Here is a 23,487-nt window from a genome sequence, read left to right as displayed (position 1 = left end):
AGTGGCGACAGAGACCCCACCCTCGAGCAACGCGACCCGAGAGCGGCGACAGAGAACCCCCAGTAGCGCGACCTGAGATAGGTGCCAGAGACCCACCCCAGAAGCATGACCCGAGAGTGGAGCTAGAGATACCTCCTGCAGCACCACGACCGGAGAGTGGCGCTAGAGAACCCTCCCCGACCAGCATCACCCGTAAGCAGCGCCAAAGACCCCACCCCGAGCAACGCGACCCGAGAGTGACGCCAGAGACCACCCCCAGCAGCATCACCCGAGAGCGGAGCCAGAGACCCCACAGCCGCACGACCCAAGAGCGGTGCCAGAGACCCTGCCCGAGGAACGCGACCCGAGAGCGGCGCCGGGGACCCCCCCCCAGCAGCATCACCCGAGAGCGGCGCCAGAGAGTCCCCCAGCAGCGCGACTGGAGAACGGCGCCAGAGACCCCCCCAGCTGAACGACCCGAGAGCAGAGCCAGAGACCCCCCCAGCAGAGCGACCAGAGAGCGACGCTAGAGACCCCCCCCAGCAGCATCACCCGAAAGCGGTGCCAGAGGCTCCCCCCCGAGCAATGCGACCCGAGAGCGATGCCAGACACCCCCCCCAAGCTGCACAACCCGATAGCAGCGCCAGAGACACCCTCCCCGGCTGCATGACCTGAGAGAGGCGCCAGAGACCCCGCCCACCACCATCATCAAGAGGCGCGCCAGAGACCCCCCCCAGCAGCACGAGCCGAAAGTGGCGACAGAGATCCCCCCGAGCAACGCGACCCGAGAGCGGCGACAGAGAACCCCCAGCAGCACGACCTGAGATACGTGCCAGAGACCCCTCCCCAGAAGCATGACCCGAGAGTGGAGCCAGAGACACCCCCTGCAGCACCGTGACCGGAGAGCGGCACTAGAGACCCTCCAACAGCGGGACCGGAGAGCAAAGCCAGAGACCCCCCCCCCCAAGTACTGTGACCCGAGAGTGGCGCCACAGACCCCCCCCCAGCAGCACGACCGGAGAGCGGAGCCAGAGACCCCTCCAGCTGCATGATCCCAAGGAGGCGCCACAGACCCCCTCCCCAGCAGCGCGACCTGAGAGCGGAGCCAGAGACCCCCCACAGCAGCATGATCCCAAGGAGGCGCTAGAGACCCCCCCCCCCAGCAGCATCACCCCAGAGAGGCGCCGGAGACCCTCCCAGCAGCGCGACTCGAGAGCGGCACCAGAGACCTCCCTGAGCAGCACGACCCGATAGAGGCGCCAGAGTGATCCCCAGCAGCATCACCCCAGCGAGGCGCCAGAGACAGCGCCCAGCAGCGAGACCCAATAGCGGCGCCAGAGACACCCCCCCCAGCTGCACTAGTGGAGCGTGGCCCCAGAGACCCCCCCAGCAGCACGACCTGAGAGTGGCCCCAGAGACCCCTCCCCCCCAGCTGCACGACCCGAGAGCGGCACCAGAATCCCTCCCTGCAGCGAGACCCGCGAGCGGCGTGACTGAAGAGACCTCTCACTCACTAAGGTCTGTGGCTGTGGGAATTCTATCCTTTAGCCCTTCCCCCTACCCCTCGCCTATGTATAGGGCCCTCTACAAGAACACTGAGTCAGTCAGCCATGACGCACCACCGCTCTCCCTTGCGCGACTGGCGAACCTGCAGAATTTCCGTTGGCTCCTGAGCCCTTACCCCTTGGAGATGCTCATCTGGAATGCCTGCAAGTGTGCTGTACAAAGACACCGCAAAAGCAGAGCAAGGACAAAGACACAGACAGGAACAGACAGACAGAATGTATTGGCCAATACGAGAGAGCAACAAGAGAGAAACACATGAGAGGCAGCCAGAAACCTTACCACCTTGCGTCTTCCTCCTCGAGCCAAGCGTCTGCTGAGAAGGACACCGGGTTCCAGAGAAACCAGCACCCCTGACAAACGGGAGCCCTGTTTCTCCCACAACCAAGGCAGCACCTCGGGAACTTCCGCTCGGACTCGCTGTCTAAGCAAACGTGACTTCCCTTACTAGACCCGAGTGGGCCGTAAGACGAGAGATTTCCAGACCCGACACTTATCTCCGTGTCAGCGATGGCTGCTCCGCTCCCAGCCGGACGGTTCTTGCCTCGCTTCGACCAAGCTCCCGAGCTCGCTGTTCTCGTTTTCATTCCATCCTGAGAGGGCAGGACACCGGGACGGTTGACTTCTTATTGCTTCCTACTGAACCAGGCAAAGGAGAAAAAACAAACAAACAACTTAGTGTTTCAGTCCGCAAGGACACGGCATCGCTTCTCCTCCCACCATCGCACCGCAGCCTCCCACCATCGGCCACTCCCTCCCGCTACCACTGCAGGAACGTGGAGAGAAAGGAGGTCTTGAATCTCTATCCACGCTGTTGAACCGCCTACTGCCCCTTCACCAGTCCCCAAGCCACCAGGCTCCGTGCCCCAGCAGGAAGCTCTCTGCCTCAGAAGAAACATACTGCCAGGACGCTTGAAGATTTCAAAGCACGCATCTCTTACTCACACAGAGCCATGGGAAGGCCGAGCACCCTTCAGGAGTCCCGGGAATCACGTCCGGGCAGGTCAAGTCCATCTCCGTCGGTTTCTTCTCTGGCCAGGGTCCCCCATTGATTCCTCTGCAATCGCGGTAGAAAAAGTTCAGTGGCTGTGGGAATTCTACCCGTTAGCCCTTTTCCCCTCTGCCCTCTGTATCAGGTCCGCTAAAAGAACGCTGAGTCAGTCAGCCGTGACACACCACAGCTCTCCCTTCCTCTCCGTTGCGCGACAGGCATACATGCATAATTCCCGTTGGCTCCTGGGCCCTTAACCTGTGGAGATGCTCACCCGGAATAGCTCTTGACTTGCAGTAATTTTGCTCATAGTCTCATTTTCTCTCTCTGTTCATCGCAGAACTGGAGGAGTCTCCAATAGTTGACTTTTTCCCCTGGTTCTGAATCCAGCACTTTAGGAAAAGTGAACACGTTGGCATCTCAGTCCGTAATGTCGCGTAACCGCTTCTCACATATAAAGTATGCCTCTGGCTTCTACCCTCCCACTGGCACTGCAGAAATACGAGTGGAGAAGAGCGCTTTGAGCCCACATCCAAATAGTCTCTTTCCAGAGCAGACCCAGCAGAATTCTTCGTACCCAAAAGGAAACTCATGGCCTGGGATGAAACCGACTGCTAGTTGTCCCCTACTTTTTTAAAGGCTCCCAAGACCACATCTGTGGACATGCTCACCCAGCAGACCTGCCCATGTGCTGTGGAGGGAGACAGCAGCACTGCGAAGAATAGAGTCTCAAAGGGGTGATCAGTGGAGAAGTTCATTTCCTATTTTGGTCTCTACGTAAGTATGACTGTCTTGAATACCTGGTATTGAGGGCTGCACTGTGGAGGGGAGAGATCTAAGGATCCCAGGGGCACTGAGAGTTTGGGGGATTTAGAGGCTCCAGAGATGGAGAAGAGCATGGAGGAGTATTTGAGGGCCCCAGGTTGGCGGGCAAAGCCAACTCAGCAAGTTCATGGGGAACAATAATTGGAACTGGGGAGGGCTGGGGGTTAAGGGATCCCAGGAATAGAGGGATAACTGGGGCGGAGACCAGATTAGGGAAGGATATGGCAGGCTGGAAGTGTTGGGAAGGAGGAGGAGTGAGGGGGTAGGAGTGCAACTTGAGGGCGCGAACGAAGGAATAAGAGAGGCTGACAGGTCCCGGGCCCGGCGAGACAGGGGTATGTGGGTTGGGAAGGAAGGAAGAAGGGAGGCTGGTAGGATGCAGACCTGGCGAGAGAGGGGTGTGCGAGGAGGGTGTGTGGGTTAAGGAGGAAGGAAGAAGGGAGGCTGGTAGGACACAGACCTGGCGAGAGAGGGGTGTGCGAGGAGGGTGTGTGGGTTGGGAAGAAAGGAAGGAAGAAGGGAGGCTGGTAGGACGCAGACCTGGCGAGAGAGGGGTGTGCGAGGAGGGTGTGTGGGTTGGGAAGGAAGGAAGAAGAGAGGCTGGTAGGATGCAGACCTGGCGAGATAGAGGTGTGCGAGGAGGGTGTGTGGGTTGGGAAGGAAGGAAGAAGGGAGGCTGGTAGGTCCCAGACATGGCGAGATAGGGGTGTGCGAGGAGGGTGTGTGGGTTGGGAAGGAAGGAAGGAAGAAGGGAGGCTGGTAGGATGCAGACCTGGCGAGAGAGGGGTGTGCGAGGAGGGTGTGTGGGGTGGGAAGGAAGGAAGAAGGGAGGCTGGTAGGACGCAGACCTGGCGAGATAGGGGTGTGCGAGGAGGGTGTGTGGGTTAGGAAGGAAGGAAGGAAGAAGGGAGGCTGGTAGGACGCAGACCTGGCGAGAGAGGGGTGTGCGAGGAGGGTGTGTGGGTTGGGAAGGAAGGAAGAAGGGAGGCTGGTAGGACGCAGACCTGGCGAGAGAGGGGTGTGCGAGGAGGGTGTGTGGGTTGGGAAGGAAGGAAGGAAGAAGGGAGGCTGGTAGGACGCAGACCTGGCGAGAGAGGTTGTGCGAGGAGGGTGTGTGGGTTGGGAAGGAAGGAAGGAAGAAGGGAGGCTGGTAGGATGCAGACCTGGCGAGAGAGGGGTGTGCGAGGAGGGTGTGTGGGTTGGGAAGGAAGGAAGAAGGGAGGCTGGTAGGACGCAGACCTGGCGAGAGAGGGGTGTGCGAGGAGGGTGTGTGGGTTGGGAAGGAAGGAAGGAAGAAGGGAGGCTGGTAGGATGCAGACCTGGCGAGAGAGGGGTGTGCGAGGAGGGTGTGTGGAGTGGGAAGGAAGGAAGAAGGGAGGCTGGTAGGACGCAGACCTGGCGAGATAGGGGTGTGCGAGGAGGGTGTGTGGGGTGGGAAGGAAGGAAGAAGGGAGGCTGGTAGGACGCAGACCTGGCGAGATAGGGGTGTGCGAGGAGGGTGTGTGGGTTAGGAAGGAAGGAAGGAAGAAGGGAGGCTGGTAGGACGCAGACCTGGCGAGATAGGGGTGTGCGAGGAGGGTGTGTGGGTTGGGAAGGAAGGAAGAAGGGAGGCTGGAAGGTCGCAGACCTGGCGAGATAGGGGTGTGCGAGGAGGGTGTGCGGGTTGGGAAGAAAGGAAGAAGGGAGGCTGGAAGGTCGCAGACCTGGCGAGACAGGGGTGTGCGAGGAGGGTGTGTGGGTTGGGAAGGAAGCCAACAGGGAGCTGAGAGGTCCCACGTACGGGGGATGGGGAGGAATAGGGCGCATGTCGGGGTGAGCTGGGGGGTGTTGCAGGGAGCAGAATGGGGGACCGATAGACCCATGAATGGAGAAAGGGGCTGGGGGGGACATGTTGGTTTGGGTGTTGTGGAGAGGAAGGAAAGCGAGGGACCCGAAGGATGAAAACATGGTTGAGGCGAGGGAGGGCGCTCGTGGGGGATAAGGTTGGCCTGGGGGTGGTGTAATGCACTGGGGAAGCGAGGGAAGGGAGGTGCTGGTTCGGCTGCAGAGCAGATAGTGGGGGGATAGGTTGGGCTGAGGTAGAGGGAGTGGGGGAGCTGTTGGACTGGGGGTGGGGTAAAGGGGGGGTTGGGCTGACGGTCTTGAATGGACTGGGGGTGGGGGGAGGGGTTTGCAGTTCGGGCGGGGGGTGTAGCATGGGCTGGGGGAGGGAGGTGCAGCTCGGGAGGGGTGTCTGAGGACCGCGGCGCGGGGGCAGGCAGGAGCGGGGCCTGAGTAGCGCAGGTGGGGGCGGAGAGAAGCTGGAACACGCTGGGCGGGGCTATGACGGGGGGCGGGGCTATGATAGGGCGGGGCGGACTAAGACATGCCCCGGGAGGCTGCACTCTGAGAACTACAACTCCCAGGATGCATCGCTCTCCCTAGGAGAGACACGCGTGCGAGACCATCCCCGTCGCTCCCTGGTCAATGGCCGCATTGTGATGTCACTTCCGCTGCACCCGCCCTTCCGAACAGCGCCGGGCCTGCCTTGGCCCTGCAACGGCCGATGGGAGCTGCGGACAGGGGCACTCAGTTTCCCACAAGCCACTGCGGCTACTTTCCCTACTCCCCCTCATCCCGCCCCGCCCCATAGCTGGGCGGGGCTCCTGCCTCAGAGACGGCAGCGTCCGCAGCTGATGCCCCGCCCCCACTCGGGAGAGGAGACCGCGCGGCAACCCCTCCCCGCCTCACACCCCCTGTAGTCTCCTCCCCCCCCCTGCATTAATGACGGAGGCTGGGACCAATCTGTGTGCGAGACAAACCCACGTGTCACTCGCCGGACCATTCAGTATGACGGCCTGACAGGAGCAGATAGAATGTGAACCGGCCAGGACAATGACGTCATTACCAGCGCGCTGCTCCTATCTGGCAGTGGCAGCTTCCCACCAAGCCGGGCCACGAGGCAGCAGGTGCAGCGCTGGGGGCGGAGCTACAGGGGAGCGGCCCGGCCGGGCGGGGCTCAGCGCTGGGGGCGGAGCTACAGGGGAGCGGCCCGGCCCGGGCGGGGCACAGCGCTGGGGGCGGAGCTACAGGGGAGCGACCCGGCCGGGCGGGGCTCAGCGCTGGGGGCGGAGCTACAGGGGAGCGGCCCGGCCGGGCGGGGCACAGCGCTGGGGGCGGAGCTACAGGGGAGCGGCCCGGCCGGGCGGGGCTCAGCGCTGGGGGCGGAGCTACAGGGGAGCGGCCCGGCCGGGTGGGGCTCAGCGCTGGGGGCGGAGCTACAGGGGAGCGGCCCGGCCGGGCGGGGCACAGCGCTGGGGGCGGAGCTACAGGGGAGCGGCCCGGCCGGGCGGGGCTCAGCGCTGGGGGCGGAGCTACAGGGGAGCGGCCCGGCCGGGCGGGGCACAGCGCTGGGGGCGGAGCTACAGGGGAGCGGCCCGGCCGGGCGGGGCTCAGCGCTGGGGGCGGAGCTACAGGGGAGCGGCCCGGCCGGGCGGGGCACAGCGCTGGGGGCGGAGCTACAGGGGAGCGGCCCGGCCGGGCGGGGCTCAGCGCTGGGGGCGGAGCTACAGGGGAGCGGCCCGGCCGGGCGGGGCTCAGCGCTGGGGGCGGAGCTACAGGGGAGCGGCCCGGCCGGGCGGGGCACAGCGCTGGGGGCGGAGCTACAGGGGAGCGGCCCGGCCGGGCGGGGCACAGCGCTGGGGGCGGAGCTACAGGGGAGCGGCCCGGCCGGGCGGGGCACAGCGCTGGGGGCGGAGCTAGAGGGGAGCGGCCCGGCCGGGCGGGGTGCACACTGTGGCGCCCAAGGGCTGAGATCCGGGCGGGGCAGCGTCACGCTCTGACCTCGCCGCCGCTCCCTTGGGGCCGGGTAAGAGTCAGGAAGATGCTAGCGCTCCTGTGGTGCCAGGGGCCGCAGTGGCTTGTGGAGGCTCTCTCCCGTCTCCCGCCATGCACTGAGTAGGGTGGGATTTCCTGGCGAACCCGCTCCCTGTGACCTCAGGACCTGCCCCAGAGGCAGGGCGCCACCCCCCCAAGCAAGGAGCAGAGCTAGGGCTGCCAGATGGTTTCAACAAAAATACCGGACACACTTCACATTACATCACGATCTATGTAACATCTGATTTAGAAAATACAGGACATTTATATTTTCTCAATTTGTTTCCTGAAAAAAATGCTCAAAAACTGGACACCTGGAAACCCTAAGCAGAGTGGTGCCTTGTTGGAGCGGTTCCAGCCTCCATCACCGCTTGGTCATGGTCTCTGGTATCCCTCCTCTGCCCCGCGTACCACTGGAGCTGGGGGGTGCACTGGTTGCACCGCTGCAGGAAACACCCGACCCCAGTCCCTGTCCCAGTTGGGCGCCTCAAGTCTGAACCCGTCCCGCCTGGCTCCGTGTCTCTGCCTGCCACTCACAGTCCTCGCACCTGCTAAGCGCTCACTGGAGACAATTGACTCTGGGCCCTGTTCCCGGGGGACGGGATTGGAGCATGTCCCTGGACACCTTCCGGTCACGGTTCCCAGTCGGTTGCTATCAGGCCATGGACCAGTCAAACATCACTTCTGGTCCGTGGGATGGCATGTGGGCCCCTACCGCGCCACACATGCCAGCACGACACTACACTGTGAGAGCTCACAGCGCCCACATGACTGCTGTTTGTTGCCCCGTGAGGGATGCGAGATGCACAACTCCTGCCGCATGCCAGAATGCGCCATGGGAGTTGCAATCCCCCCCCATCCACATCAGTGCATCATTGGAGCGGAAGCAGAGTTCCCATGTGTGAACTATCAAACAAGAGGCCCCCCCCCCCCCCGAGAGGGCACATGTCTGTCTCAGTGTCTGCCGATGCACGCTGCAGTCATTTGTGGGACTCTGAGCCCAAGTCCCTGTCCCACCTGGCTCTTCCCTCTGGCCCTCTCAGACTGTCTGAGCCATTGCAGGCTCCGGCTGGGGAGGGGAGGGTAAGAGGTGTTGCTCTCCAGGAGTGGGACCCAAGTACCCGTCTCGCACTGCTGCCAGAACACTCTCTAACTGGAACACGTCACACACACATGCCCTTGCAAAAGCAAGACACCTGCCAAATGCTCTCACGCAGGAATGTGCCGCCATGGCACTGCCTTACTGTCGCACTCCCTCTCTGTGCACCCTCAGGCCGGGCCTGGGGTCCCCAGCACTGCAGGTGTGTGAATGGCCCTGCTTGCTTGGCCGCTAGAACAAGGGGCAGGTTTGTGTCTGTATCCACACGCTACTGTTGGAGTCACTGAACCAGCACTCTGACCAGCAACATTTTCTAGTTGATCTCCATTCTAAGGATGTTGAAGACTAGTTGACTAGTCAGCTATCTGAGAAGCATTTGTTTATCGGATAGTAATGTCGACTAGTCAATTGTGCCCCCCTCCTCACCTTGCTGCCTCTAAAACTTACCAGTAATTGAATTGCGCTCCCCAATGTCAACTTTTTCTTGCAAAGCAAACATTTTCATAGGTAGGGGTTCCTTGGGATGTGAAAAATTATTCATCCCAGCTACTCCCCCCACCAGGCTTTTGCACGCTACCACAGGCTCCGAGCACCAATCGCCTCCCAGCCACTCCCCTCCTGCCCCCACCAGGCTTCTGTCCAGCACCCAGCCGGAAAAAAAAAGAATATACCAGACATTTCACGTGTCCAATATTTTTCTATTTTTTTTTATCGGACAGAGGGCACCAAAACCGGATCTGACCTCATTTCAGTACTGTGTAGTGGCCAGTACACATGGCTGGAGGGGACCATCTACACCAGCTCGTGCTACTGAATTCTTCTGCCAGAAAACGGGTGAATGGTGCGGGGGCAGGGCGCAGAGCGGACCCGGTCTCAGGCACCACGTGCACCAGCGAGGCTCCAGCAGCCCCCGCCTCCCACAGCCGGCAGGGACGCGAGGGGGTGGGGCGCGGAGCCGATTACACGATTCACGGACAAGCCTATGCCCGTCGGTTCCTGCATCACTGCGCGCCCCCCGCTCCCGCGTGCTGTCTCTGCTGCGCTGCTGCCTGTGGCCGGAGGGCAGGCAGGGGACCTCTGACGGGGCCAGGCTGCCGGAGGCAGGCTCTGGCCGGGACGAAACTCACCGGCGAAGGTAGCGCACTCCTAGGAAACTACAACTCCCAGGAGGCGTCTGCTCCGATGGCGTCACTTCCTCTTGTACCCACTTGTTTCCTCCTCCTTCAGCTAATGGCAGTTTAACAAAAGCCTCCTCCGCCCAATCAGGAAGCGCTGGCCCCGCACTGGCCGCTGGGAGATGGAGGCCGGGGCAACTATATAGCCCACAGGCCACGGCGGCTCCCTCCGCCCTTCCGAGCGCCCCAGGGCCCGCGCGACTGGAGCTGGGCGGGGCCCGGCTCCGCAACTCCAATCAAGCCCCCCCTCTGACGCTCCAGAAAGTGAATTGACCCCCTCCCCCCTCCCGGGACAGTTCTGTCCGGTGACCACGCCCTGCCCCTCCCTCCACTGCGATGTGCCCCCTCAGCCCCTTGTTAATGAAGGGCAAGAGCCAGGTACGGGCAGCAGCAGCGCTTACTGTGTGTGCTCGGTTGCAGTACGCATGCTCAGTACGCCCGAGTCGTGCCTGGGTCCTGCTTGGGACCGTGGGCTGGAGGTGGTGGTGGGAGATCAGGAGCTGGATCCCTGGGAGAGCACCTGAGGGGGGAGCAGGCAATGAAGTGATTTCAGAGGAGGAAAGTGAGGCAGATGCCAGCCAAGAAAAGCAAATTTGATGGGGGAGGGGCTAAGGTAGGCATGTTAAATATGAAGTAGTCCAGTGTTTAACTTTTCTTTTTATAAAGTACCCCTTTATCTCAGTGGCATGCACCTACCAAATTGCTCACATCCTCTGAAGCAGGCCATAGGCGGCAGAGAGTGGGACTAATGGGCTGTGACTCAGCCTCTCAGCCAGTGATATAGAACAGTGGTTTTCAAAGTGCTTTCTGTGGACCACTAGTAATTCATGTCCGCTTCCAGGTGGTCAATGGCTCAAACTCAGCACTCCCCCACCTCCAATCCCATGCAGCGAGAAGCCCAGGTTGCTTCTGCAACCTCACAGTTGTTGCACAGCTGTGAGGCTGCAGCACCAGCTCCAGCTTCCTGCTCAGAGGGCATGGGTGGGGGCAAAGAAAGCCTGATCTTCCTTCTGTGCAATAAGAAAATGGAGCAGCAGCACACGAAGGAGACAGAAGCTAGAGGCCTGGTAGCTGGGCAAGAAGATGGGGCAGTGCCAGCACCAGGAGCTTTTCCAGCTCCATGCCATCTGGCTGCAGGTGAAGTAGTGAGAAGCCAAGCTGCTGTGCAGGTGCTGGGTGTGACTGGAGAAGAGACGGGCTGAGCTCACCAAGCCCCAGCAGCTGGGTAGGCTTAGGCATGAAGAGTCCAACCTTGAGGTGCAGCTGAGCACATAGTTGGCCGAGTCCCTGCGGACACTGAAGCCCAAAGACAGGATCTTATGTGACCTGTTCAAGAGTCTGTAGAAGAGGAACCTGACTGAGCCCAGGGATGGAGCCAACTACAAAAGGAAATACCAGAGAGCCTTCCTCAAGGGTCACGTAGTAGGGCTGTCCAGCTCCATCTGTTTGTACCAAGAATCTTATTAAAGCCCTGGACATCTCCTCTCAAACAATGAAGACAAAAGCACACCACCTTCCCCCCAGCTCACTGCACACAGAGCCGCTTTCTCTGCCTCTCTCCGTGAGCCAGGTCTGGTGGGAAGGTTGGGGTGTTCTTCACCCCACACTCTGAGTGGGAAGCCAGACCTGGTGCTTCAGCCAGAATATAGGCGAGAGGATAATTCCAGGAGTGGGTGGGTGAGATTCTGTGGCTTGCATGGTGCAAGGGGTCAGACTAGATGATCATAATGGTCCCTTCTGACCTTAAAGTCTATGGCTATGTCTAGACTGGCATGATTTTCCGGAAATGCTTTTAACGGAAAAGTTTTCCGTTAAAAGCATTTTTGGAAAAGAACGTCTAGATTGGCATGGATGCTTTTCCGCAAAAGCACGGAAAAGCGTCTGTGCCAATCTAGACGTGCTTTTCCGCAAAAAAGCTCGGATCGCCATTTTCGCGATCAGGGCTTTTTTGCGGAAAACAAATCTGAGCTGTCTACACTGGCCCTTTGGCGCAAAAGGACTTTTGCCTGAACGGGAGCAGCATAGTATTTCCGCAAAAAGCACTGACTTCTTACAGTAGGAAGTCAGTGCTTTTGCGGAAATTCAAGCGGCCAGTGTAGACAGCTGGCAAGTTTTTCTGGAAAAGCGGCTGATTTTCCGGAAAAACTGGCCAGTCTAGACAGAGCCTATGAGAATATGCTCCCTGCTCCGTTGGGGAGCAGGGGCAGCTAAGCTACCTCTGTCCCACTCTGCTGAGGAAACGGCAGTGCAGTGACATGTTGTCTGGAAGCTTTCCCACTGCTCGATTGGACAACCAATGGGAGCGAGGCGCAAAGCCAGATAAGTGTCCCCCCCCCCATGCCCAGACCTGCACTTCACTCTCTCTCACTCACCCCCCCCCCAAGACCCTGCACCACCAGCTTGCTCCTTTACCCTTCCTCCTGGCCAGACATCCTAATCCAAGACTGCTTCTGCTCCCCCCCCCCCCCCCGACCTCACATCCTACGCCCCACCTCCCACCCAGCTCCTGCCCCCCACCCCAACTCCTGCCCAGACTTCGCATCCTATACCCCCTCCTGTCCAGTTTCTGCACCCTCACCCCCTCCTACCTGCTAGCAGCCATGCCCTGCACACTGACCCCTCATTTTTGTTGTCCCCCCCAGAGCCCAAGGGGGCCCACGACACCTACTGACTCGGGAACCCCAGACAAGTGATCGCGGCTGGGGCCCCTCCTCCTCGGGGCTGGAGGGCGGAGCCTCGGGCAGGGCCGGGGGAGTGTGTGCGGGTTAGGGTCCCCGCCCCTGCGGTGAATGACGGAGCCTGGGACCCCTTTGTGCGCGACAAGCCACCTGACTCGCTGTCCGATTCAGTGCTCGGCCTGACACGAGCTGTTCGAACGCGCCCTGCGTTCCATCATTTGCATGAACCGCGCCCGGGCAATGACGTCACTGGCGGCGCGTTGCCGTTCGTACAGAGTCGGGCCCCGAAGCAGCGCTGGGGGGCGGAGTTGAGGGAGTGGCCCGGCCGGGCAGGTTGCGGGCTCGGGCGCCCCTGGGCTGAGATCCGAGCCGGAGCGGGGGGGGTGCGCAGCAGCAGCAGCCTGAGCACCGGGCAGCGTCACGCTCTGAGCCCCTTGCCGCCGCAGGGGCTGACGGGTAATGCAGTCCAGAAGACGCTACAGCTCCTATGGTGCTGTGGGGGCCCCAGTGGCCTGTGGAGGCGCTCAGCCCAGGGAAAACACTACATCTCCCAGCATGCATTGTGTTGCTTCTCCTCTACCCGCTTAGTGCGCAATTTCCTGGCGAACCGCTCCCTGCCCCAGAGGAAGGGCCCAACCCCGGCCTCAGCAAGGGGCGGAACGGTGCGTTGTTGGAGCTGTTCCGGCCTCCATTGCTGCTCAGCTGCTGTCCTTGGCGGGAGCTGGGGGTACGCGCACTGCACCGCTGACGGGAGCCAGTCGACTCCGGGCCCTGTTCCCGGGGGGTGCGGTTAGAGCACACACCCGGGCAGCTTCCGGTCACGGTTCCCCGTTGGGGGCTAGCAGGCCAGGGAGCGGACAAACGTCACTTGTGTGCGCGCGCAACACGTACCGCTCTGAGTAGGCTGCGAGAGCCCGCAGCTCCCGCCTCGTTCCGGCCTGCCCCGCGGGAGCGCGTCCGCCTCCCCTCCACAGCTCCGAGCGCATCGTGGGCGCCAGAGCGGCGCTACCAGCCGGGCCCTGTCCCCCGAGGGGCCCCGGGCGGGGCGTGTCGGTCCCGTGCAGCGGGAGCCGGCCGATCCTGACGCGCTCCCTCGCGCGGGGTTCTCGTTTGGCAGTTCAAAGCTGGTACCCGTGGGCCTGGCCCTGCCCCTCCCCCTCCGCTGGGTCAGGCCACGTGGGCTCTTGCAGGCTGCGGCGGGAAGGGAGGTGGAGTCACTCTGGGAGCAGGACCCGCGTGCCCACCTTGTACCGCTGCCATGGCACCATCTGACTGTCGCACCCCCTCGCTGCTGGAGCCCACAGCACTGCAGGTGTGTGCATGGGCTGGCTGGCCGGGGCCAGCGTTTGCATGAGCAGGCGTTTGCACTTCCTGGCTCCTGCAGCAAGGGGCAGGTTTGTGTCTATATTCACCTGCTACTTCTGCAGTCACTGAACTGACACACACTGCCTGGCCCCATTTTCCAATCGATCGCCATTCCCGTGTGATGCTTCTAACTCCACTAAGACGAGCGGGCTTCCAAAGTGCCAGAACTGGGGCAGTACATTGGCATCAACAGCATCACTTGACATAAGGATTAGGAACACGTATTGTGCTAATCATGTAGGCTGTGTCTAAACTGCATCTCTTTTCCATAAAATAAAGCCTTTAAGATAATGGATGTTTTGGAAAAGGCTTTATTTTCCGAAAGATCCATGTCTAGAATGGCGCTTTTTTCCAGCAAAGCTCCAAGCCAGAAAAAAGCAGCAGACATTTTTATGCAAATGAAGCAGGGGGTATTTAAATCCCCACTTCATTTGCAATTGCAATGTGTCTAATTTGCATTCCTTTTACGGAAAAGGGATGCAGTCTAGACACAGCCCTTGTCTATACAATTTGTATCAACTACACCATTAGTTGAGAAGGGGAGGCTCGCTCTGGTACCGCTGCACCAATGCATCTGAAATGTAGTAAGAGCCCGGCTGCTCTTACTACATTTACAATGTAGAAGCGCAGCGGTCCTTGCTTGCACCAGATCCAGCAGACACTGTTCTCCGCAGCTCCTGTCCATGGGGGGGGGGGGGAACCCAACTTTTAAACTGTTTCCTTTTTCCTGGCCCTCCTATCCCCACACCATGTGGCCTCTCACACACAGGCAAAAAGGGGAGGGGGAACAAGTGAGTAGTCAAGTACTCCACTCAACTTGCTAGTTTGATAAGATCCCAGACAGGGCTTTTCATTCACAAATTCAGTGGAAGGAATATGTCATCCCCCTATTGCAAATATAAGAATGGCCATACTGGGTCCGACCAAAGGTCCATCCTCTATCAGCTCCTTGAGTATTCTAGAATGTACTCCATCAGGCCCTGGTGACTTGAAGACATCTAACTTTTTCAAGTAATTTTTAATTCCCTGCTCAGTGGCTCTTCATCCAGGTGCAGCCTGTGGCTTTAACAGGCCTAGCTAGCCATTTACAAACCCTTCCAATTGAAACATGGGCTGGTTCTGGTTGAGAATTATAAGAATGAATAAGCTTTGTGCTGGTAGGACATGGCCACATCTTCACAGCAAGGGCAGCACCCCCTGCAGTGGTAGCCTCCTGATACCAACACTGCATTAGGGCAACTTCTGCTTCCAGCCTTGCATGGCCCTGACCCTGCAAATGGGAAAACTGGAGGCAGTGAGCACTGCATCTCCCATGGTACCTGCAATGGCTGATGAGTGATCAAGGCAGCGAGAGACACTACATTTCCCACCATGCATTGCTTATACTTCTCACCCTCACCCCTTCTCCGTGCATCCAATCAAAGCTTTGCTCCTGTTCAATTGACACAGCACATCAAGTTCTAGGTATAGAAGCACAGTTTGTAAACTGACCTTATTCCAAGAAATTGTCTTGGTTATGATAATCTTGCAGCCCACTGCCATGGAGGGCTATTCATGTGACTTGCTCACTAGCCTAGGCTGCCTATAGATATATTTTTACATAGGGTCATGCAGCTGCTGGGAGTCTGCTCACCCAATAATATCAGGCTGATTTCCTATTTTTCCAAAAGTAATGAAAAGCAAATAGTTGGAAATAGCTACACAAAGATTAAGAGGACCGTTTATTATGTATAATCACAAGCCCATATGCAGGAATTTTGGTGGGGGGGTGCGCGTGCTTTTCTTGGTAAACGTGGACTGCATGGGTATGAACGCACCCTCCGATTCATGGTCTCTCAAGTAAGCATACTCTGGCTGGCTGGGGGGGATGCAGGAGCGGCATGCTGCCTGAGGCTCCCTCCCCCATGTTCTGGCCGGCCCAGGGGAAGGCTGGAACTGATTCCCACCCACCCCCCTTCCCAGGAGTGAGATTGAGGGCTGGGCCTTGCTCCTGGGGGAGAGGGAGAAATAATCAGCCCCAGCCTTTCCCTGGTTGGCCAAAACATGGGGGAGGGAGCTTCAGGCAGCGTGCTGCTCCTGCCTTCTCCCAGCTGGCTGGAGCATGCTCACTTGGAGGATGATTGGGGGGAGGAGGGAAGATGCATTCACACCCTTCTCACACTCCCTGGGTATGGGCCTGAATCATAACCATGCTGGAAGTGCAGGATTTGTTGGTATTAGTGGAGTCAAGGAAACAATGTCTCCTATACAGACTTGACATAGGAGATGGGACACTAGATTACATATCAGAGATGCCTCAGCACAGACTGAGTTTCCATGCAGGTAAGTCCAATAAGCTGCATCAGTTAATAGGTTAAAATGTCTGCCAAAACTGTTGCAGAGGCAGGCGGAAAGGAGGAACTGGGAGCACAACGTATACACCAGAGAAAGTCAAGAAGGAACCAATCTAACTATTTCACTCAAGCAAATAATGCTGCTGAAGTACATCACCCACCTCACAAAGTTGTATGGGAGCATTCTACCACCCTTTGTTTCTCTCTGAAAAAATTGTATCTTGAAAAGAGAGAGAAAGAGACTAACTGATGTGTGAAGGTCTCAGCTCATTAATTTTTTTCCATCACTACAACATTTTGCAAATTCCACAAACTTAAGTGTAACAATTTTTTTAAATAAAAACATCCAGGGATTTCTGAGTATTCAAACCTGTCCAACAAATGCTAAGACATGTCAAGTAAGGACACAAGATACTGTTTATAACTCCCGTTTAGTTTAATAAGTTAACAAGTTCAGGCCATTACACAGCAATGGAATTCTTCTTAAACATTTACAAAAGGTGCAGAATTTCATTCATTTAATCTTGAAATAATTCATTTTACTCTAATCTCTTAAATAGCTAAACAGTTCCTATGTTTTGTATTGAAATCAGGGGTTAAAATAATCCACCCACAAAGAAGGCGTCAAAGTACAAAAGAGCACAAGTGTAGGGCACTAGCTCAGGCTCAGTGTGGGTGTTTATTCCAGAACCTGTACAAGTGAACAAAGCAAGCTGATACCTGTGAAAGGAATCCTGGGTTGAGGGACACTCATGTAAAGCAGACAGCATCACAGGGTATATGCAAGCTTTAAAAAAAAAAAAAAAATCAGAGGTTTCACTGTCTCTCTGCTACCATGGATAGGATACCTTTATTGTATACTTATCAATAGGAAGGAAAGAAAAAAGACAGCTGAAAGGAACTAATAAGATTTAAGTCACAGCTTCTGACCCATCTGAGATAACATTGGCTTGCTAATTGCACACAAGCCCCCAGCTCAATGGTTTTAATGTCTAACCCAAACAAAGATGTTCTCACAGGAAACAAGTCCCTTAGTAATGATTAACTCAGAGGAAATAGAAGAAAACTTCCATATATATAAGTTTATATATATACACACACACACACAATACTGTACATATGTACATGCATATTTTCATCTGAAAAGAAGGAATTAATTTAGCTGAGTAAAGAATGAGCAATTTGCAGTGGTCTGTATGAAACTTCTCAATATCCCCAACTTCCCCTCACAATCTTTTAAATAGCTAAACAGTCCCATTCTCTGCCAGGCCAGAATCCCCATTTCATTACCTCATTTCTTCTGACTGTGAAATCCTTAAATGTATTCAACAATTATTTGTAAGAAACACTGGTTTCATTGTTTAAATATACCAAGAAATGGGGAGGATTTCTGTAAGGCACACCACGAAATCTGTAAAAGTTAGTAATCTGACCCACTGAACATACCTCTCTTTTTCAATCAGTTCATATCATCACCTGTACAGAAAGAACCACACAATATAATGTTGTTACAAACGAACTCCCCCCCACACCCATACATGGAATTTGGTTCCATTAACAGGCATCTTTTTGAAATATCCTTCCAAATATCAGAGAGATCCATAACTCTGCCTGTCGCAGTTAAGCTTGCATGTGCCCCTAAAGATTTAAAGCTGCACAGCATCCCTTATATAGGTTTTTATTAATTGACAAGAGAGGGGATCACCTGTAGATTGAGGAAAGAAAATGGAGTTTAATTTTTCATTTACAGGCTTAAAGAACAGTCCCACCAGCCAATTAGCAAAGGACATTAAAATTAAAAGCTACTTTTAAAAAGACATTTCTTTAGCTGTGTGTTATTACTATCACATTTCAGATAGGGATGTTAAATTGCATTAAAGCAATTCATTGACTAGTCGATGGAATTTCCATCGACTAGTTGATAAGCGAAGGAAACTGGGGAGCTGCAGCAGGCTTAGCTCCCAACTCCAGGAGCTAACCCTGCTGTGGCTCTGCATTTTAAATGTATTAAGAGCTGACAGGCTCTTAATATATTTAAAAGGCTGAAGGGGGGGGTGGAGGGGGGAAGACCAGGCATGAGCTGGGACATCTGATTCCTGACTCAGCTAGTTACTTCCCCCCAGCACTGTCTCCACAAGGGGCAGGGGAGGATGAGGTGCGAGCCAGGAATCAGCTATCCTGGCTCCCACCTAGTCCTCCCCCACTGCACTTCTGCTTTTTCAATATATTAAAAGCCTGACAGTTCTTAATATACTTTAAAAATAGGTGCAGCACCTGGGACTGGGAACAAGCTGGAAATCAGCTGATTCCTGGTTTATGCCCGGTCCCCTGCTATGCCCCTGCCTCCCACAGAGACAGTGCTGGTTAAGCAGGCTCCCCCAGAACCAGCTCCTGCTCCCGCTGCCTGATAGAGGCAGCAAGGTGGGGAGAAGCAACTAGCTGAGTCACTACTTGACTATCCGATAAGCTTCTGCTTATCAGATAGCTGACTAGTCGCTTACTCCCTAATTTCAGACTAACATTCTCTTCCATTGTATAATTTTTGCATTATCTTCAGCCTGTGCAATGACACTGCAGTTTTACTTTGTTTTAGAGTCACTTTCACTTTTGGGTTCTCAAATGGCTAGCAGATTGTTGCACTATATCCACAGCAGATGTGTCAAAAGAGTGTATTTCTTCCAAAAATGGGGGAAAAAAGAAACCCAAAACTTTGCATTCAGTTTCCCTTCTACACACATTGAAACACTGCTATATGGTAAAGAACCCTTTTTTGTTTTTTGGAAATTTAAGTGTTTGACCCCAGTGACTCTTTAAGGATATGTCTGAAGCTTCAATCTAAACAGTCCATCTTCATTCCTGTGGATCCTGATTGTTACAGCATAATTCCAGTCATGGCACCAAGAAGAGCAGTAAAGTGGTTGAGCAGCAACAGCCTTTGTGAAAGGCAGGTTACACAGCAAACATTCTTGTGTAAGTACAAGCACAAAGAAAAAAATTAAGACTTAAGGTATCAGTTTTTAAAATAAAACCCTGTAGTACCTACTCCTTAAATGCATCACATTCTAGAAGTGTTTGGATATTAAAAACATACATGGCCTCTTTCACCTACAAGTATGCCACAGATGGATCAGTTACTTGAACTAATCCCGCTTAATTGTGAAGCTGAAGCATCACCATTCCTTATATCACGAACCCACATTTTACACAAGTGTCATGGGCAAGAGATCCAAAATCATCTGCTTGTGCTTGGTAGCAGCTATACATGCGGGAGAGGGAGGGGGGGGGAGGGAAATCACCGAATACAAGTATGAAGGTGCTGAAAGGAGCAGAATGTGTCATTTAACCATGAGCAACTGAGCAATCCACCCCTAAGAAAATGATCATCCTGTTGTTAGATATTTTAAATACAAGTTCATTGGAAAGTAAAGAATTAACTCCTAGTTTAACCCTGCCAAGGAGACATCCATCTGCAAAGGGCTATCTGTGTGTACTGAAGTGTCTGGATTTTTACATTCCAAGAAGCATACAATGAAATACACTGGCATTTTCACAGCCAGCTATTCTCCAGCAGAGCCAACCTCTTTCCTTTGTTGTTTAGGAAGAATTTAAGTGCAAATCAAACTTATGGACCCAGTTCAGTTCCAGCTCAGAAGTTGGTTGTTTCTGTTACGTTTAGCTCATAGTTAATGTTCAGTTTGTCCTCAAACATGGTGTTTCACTAGTTTTAGACTTCCAGGGAAGTTGTTATAGCATCCACTGTGAAGTTTCACAGATAGCTGTAGGAGAAATCTTGATATCATCTGGCCTAACCACTTTCAGTCTCAAACTACTTCCCGAAGGTTTGAGAGAAAAACAAAAACCCTCAAATGGAGGAAGGTGAGCGGTCACAGAAAAGGAAGTTTCACAAACTTCTATCAGTCATCCAACATCTTGTTTCAGTGACACAGAGCAGGTGCTGCAAGCTGATAATGCATGTGAAGGAGCGGTATAAGCACAATGATTTCTCAGGGAGGAGGGAAAAGGGAGAATCAGAAGGAGGTTGAGAATGAAAACACTATTCTGGACTAAAAGCTCAACAAAATGGAGAGGTTACTGGTCAGCCAGCTGGACCAGTTGTTTTCTACTGTGCAAGTCTCCGCCTAGCTGGGGTGAGTGTAACAACACTAAAAGTACCTCTAATTTAGGTGCCTCACTCAGCTTTGAAATCAGAGCTGTGTATATTAGTGCTTCCTTGAGCCCAGAAACAAATAGTTTGTGGCCTTAAACTCATCACTGTTATACACAGCTAAGCCTCTCTAGTCTTTTGAAATGCCCTGTCATCTCTGTTCAAGGATATTCCTATATATGGGACATCCCCTATAATTTTTGCAAAACCCTCCAGCATGGTCCTCCAGCATCATACGGAAATAATTTTTCGCCATATACATTACCCCAACATGTTTTTTAGAAAACATCTCCACACCACAACACTTCTGTCTGCACAAAAAGGATTTTCCCTCCTAGTAAAAAAATCTCCTGGTAACTTGGGGAGGATGAAAACCAGTCCAGTCCCAGAGGGCCTCAACTTTTAGGCCAATTTCTTCTCTCATCTCCCTTCTCCTCATCGAAGAGCAGAGGCTCCTTTTCAATCCATTTATCCCCATGTGATGCTTTCATAGGATACTGGTTTCTTCAAAACTGTTCTTGGTTTGATTAATTTGAACTGGGCCTCAAGGTCAGTTCACAAATGCAAGTAAATTCAGAAGCTTCTAACACCTGCCATATTCAGAGCAAACTGACTACATGATTCTTGTCCATGAAATAAAGTTGAAAGCCTCTGCATTTCTTAGCATCATCTCCCCCGCCAAAGCAAAACAAAATCAAGAATATTCATATTACTTAAAAGAAAGCTAGATGGACAGAATCAGATTTTCTGGAAGATGGCAATGACTCTTCAGGTACTGCTAAGGAAAGGTCCATTTTAACAAGTCAAATCTTTTCAGTGGAGAAGTTTAATTTCATTATTTCCACTAAAATAAATGTCAAGCTATATAGTCAACACTCCGTTAGCACAAATCTACCCCTCATCTTTCCCAGCATCATGCTGGTCTTCAGATTAGATCTCCCATGGACCAAAACAGTTGTGCCCCAATGCAAGGACCTTGTATTCTACAGAACAAAACAACAGCATCTGCTCCTCTAGTGGCCGCAAACATCTCTGCAAGGAAAGGCCACATGTACAAAGACTAGCTGCTGGACCAGATGGCTAACTGTGCTGGACACCATATTTGGAGCAACATCTACAAAACAGTTTGCCTTTCTGTAACAGCCTGGCAATAAAGAAGCACCTCATGACTGGCTAGCAGTTTTTGCAGCTCTCATGCCTTTTGCAGTCACTCATTTGTTTTGAACCATTTCACCAAATGGGCCCATTTTCTGATCAGTCCTTTCATTTAAAAGACCAACCCCAAAATTCTCCACAAAACAAGGGGATGCTGTCCAAACAGCACAACTGGTCTATGGAATCACTCTTGCCCTGAAAATTTACTCCAGCTAGCAGGGGTAAATTTTGGAGTCACTCCTTAGTCAGGCCATGAACCATGCAGGAGCTCTTACCTTCCATAGATTAACCCCCTTTTTCCTCCCAAAAATTTTTCTAGGGTCTCTTTTGCCATAGGTAAAAGATTTGAGAAGCTAAAGGGTTAAGTGTTAATCTTGGAACAGACACCTTGGAAGCCAGATCCCCCTTTTAGGGGCTCATCTGGAAAAGTCAAAATGACAGCTTAGCAGGCTCCTTTAAGAGAAAATGGGTCTTGATATCCAGCAGAGGCAGAATCTGGGTGGCTAATCATTCTAAGCTTTGGATTCCTAACTCCCTTACGGCGTCAACCAACCGACAGCACCAGGGAAGGGGAGGTGTCCCCCTCAGCTGAGGAAGAAAGGAATTGGATTAGAGTCTGCAGATATTGTGGGTATGGAAGAGACAAAAGGAGTTTCTATACAATCCTGGAATGTATCATCCCACTCTTAGTTCTCACCCAATGATGTGGTGCTGCCATCAGCCTTGGGTTTTGATTTAGACTTAAAGGAGAAGCGTTTGATCAGGCGCCGGGAGAAGCTGTTGGCTTTTTTCCTGGTGGCAGAACTGGCATTGGTATTAGACAGGTCATCATGCGACTGGCTCAGGCCTGCTTCCTTCTGCTTGTTTTTCCTCCGGAAGATGAGCTTCGTGCCGCTCCGGAGAAAGCTGACTGCAGAAAGAGACAAAATGAAGAGGATGACAGATGAGGCTCTGCATTGGGAGCTTTCAACAAAATGGTTGTGTGCTTTACACCTCCCTGTGAAGGACCATCCTCAACCCCATTGTATATGTTAATCAAATACAGCAGGAAAGGGACATGCACAGAGTCAGTGCCTGAGTGGTGACTAGAATTAGAAGCACCCAAATTAGTCCTCTGCTCCAATCAGTAGACTTCAAAGTCTACTCTCTGGAGAAAGAATGAGACATACACAGTCCAGAAGAGGAGTCATAACTCAGCTAAGTGTCAGGGATTAGCTTGTTAGTCTGTAACTGCAAAAACAATGAGGAGTCCTGTGGCACCTTAAAGCCTAATAGATGTATTTGGTCATAAGCTTTTGTGGGTCAAGCCCACTTTAAGGTGTCACAGGGCTCCTCATTGTTATAATTCAGCTAAGTACTCTTCAGCTATTCCTACTATCCTGGAGCTTCCAAACATGCAAGGAAGATCTTGCTCCTCCCTCCAGAAACCATGTAATTTCCCCTATCTTCCCCTGAGCTGGGCCTGGAGTTCGTTCATGTCATACTCCTTTTCCATACCTGGGATGAGACAGATGGCCTAGGTTTAAATTGGGGAGGGTCAGTGATCCAGCTCGTGTGTCCCAAACAAGAAGGCAGTCTTTCAACCTCAGCATAGTAGAAAGGAGAGCCTGAGACACGAGGCCTGGTATATGGGGCCTGGCCTAGGGCCTAATGCTTGAGATAATGCCAGGCCTTCTGGAAACAAAGCAAAGTCTACAAGAGAGTCAGGCTCTGAGCACAAGTCAGGCCCTGTTACAAAACATGCCTGTTTGCAAGTTCACTGAACTTATCAGATATGGGAAAGGAACAGCAAGAACAGAAGCACTCCTAGGCACTAAGTATTCATGTATAAACATATTCCAGAAGGTTAGTGCAAGAACACCTCAATGTCAAGAAACACGTAAGCACGGTCTGCAAAGATAGCACAGGCACACCCTGGCCCTCTTAAATATAAGGCCAGGATTAGGGATGTTAAATATCAGTTAATTGAATAATTGAGTAACCACCTGAATTCTTATCGGTTAGTCAACTATTCTATAGTCCCCAGAGGTGGGGCCAGCAGCCATTGTGCTCTGGTCCCACCTCAGAGAAGCCCCCGTCACTCTGCGCAGCTGCCTCTGTATCAGAGACAGCAGCGCAGGGTGGCAGGCAGGAGCTGGTCTGTGAGGGGAGCCAGTTTAAAAAACAGCTCCCCTCATGGGACCTGGTGCAAGCTAGAACTGAGCTGGTCTGCCTGCCAGTCCAGGTCCTAAAACACTTTAAATTCAGAGCCGCACCAGGGTAGGTCCCAGACTCATCGCAATCCAGGACTAAGCCAGGCTGCTG

The 23,487-nt window shown here is 54.0% G+C and overlaps 2 protein-coding genes across 4 annotated transcripts in view; both read right to left on the bottom strand.

Moving 5' to 3' along the window:
• Positions 1-560: 560 nt before the first annotated feature.
• Positions 561-19,572, bottom strand: LOC142820537 (uncharacterized). Its single transcript, XM_089773287.1, has 5 exons — positions 19,534-19,572; positions 10,739-10,866; positions 2,808-4,829; positions 2,488-2,599; positions 561-2,181 (listed from the first exon to the last, which is right to left on the bottom strand). Exons 1-3 carry the CDS (start codon positions 19,570-19,572, stop codon positions 3,779-3,781), a joined length of 1,218 nt encoding a protein of 405 aa, XP_089629413.1. The 3' UTR covers positions 561-2,181; positions 2,488-2,599; positions 2,808-3,778.
• The window catches only part of C2CD2L (C2CD2 like), a 47,760-nt gene continuing 40,548 nt past the window's right edge, over positions 16,276-23,487 (bottom strand). For all 3 annotated transcript variants that reach the window (XM_006119718.5, XM_006119719.5, XM_089773392.1), the window contains exon 14: positions 16,276-22,093. In XM_006119718.5, the coding sequence (XP_006119780.2) occupies positions 21,870-22,093 (224 nt within the window). In that variant the 3' untranslated portion in view covers positions 16,276-21,869. The remainder of the gene's footprint in view (positions 22,094-23,487) is intronic.

This window comes from Pelodiscus sinensis, chromosome 25 (assembly GCF_052426305.1).
Source record: "Pelodiscus sinensis isolate ZL-2025 chromosome 25, ASM5242630v1, whole genome shotgun sequence".
NCBI classification, from domain to species: domain Eukaryota; kingdom Metazoa; phylum Chordata; order Testudines; family Trionychidae; genus Pelodiscus; species Pelodiscus sinensis.
The sequence above is the reverse complement of the archived record's forward strand: the minus strand, read 5'-3'. Positions and strand labels throughout refer to the sequence as shown.

Bases quoted from the DNA above. Each gene is read 5' to 3' on its own strand.
- LOC142820537 (XM_089773287.1), bottom strand. From the start codon at position 19,572: ATGTTTGAGGACAAACTGAACATTAACTATGAGCTAAAC. The intron at 10,867-19,533 runs GTAACAGAAACA...TTCCTTTTGTAG, and splicing joins ACATTAACTATGAGCTAAAC to TTGGCTCCATCCCTGGGCTC. The intron at 4,830-10,738 runs GTTGGACTCTTC...CTATCTCGCCAG, and splicing joins GTGCTCAGCTGCACCTCAAG to GTCTGCGTCCTACCAGCCTC.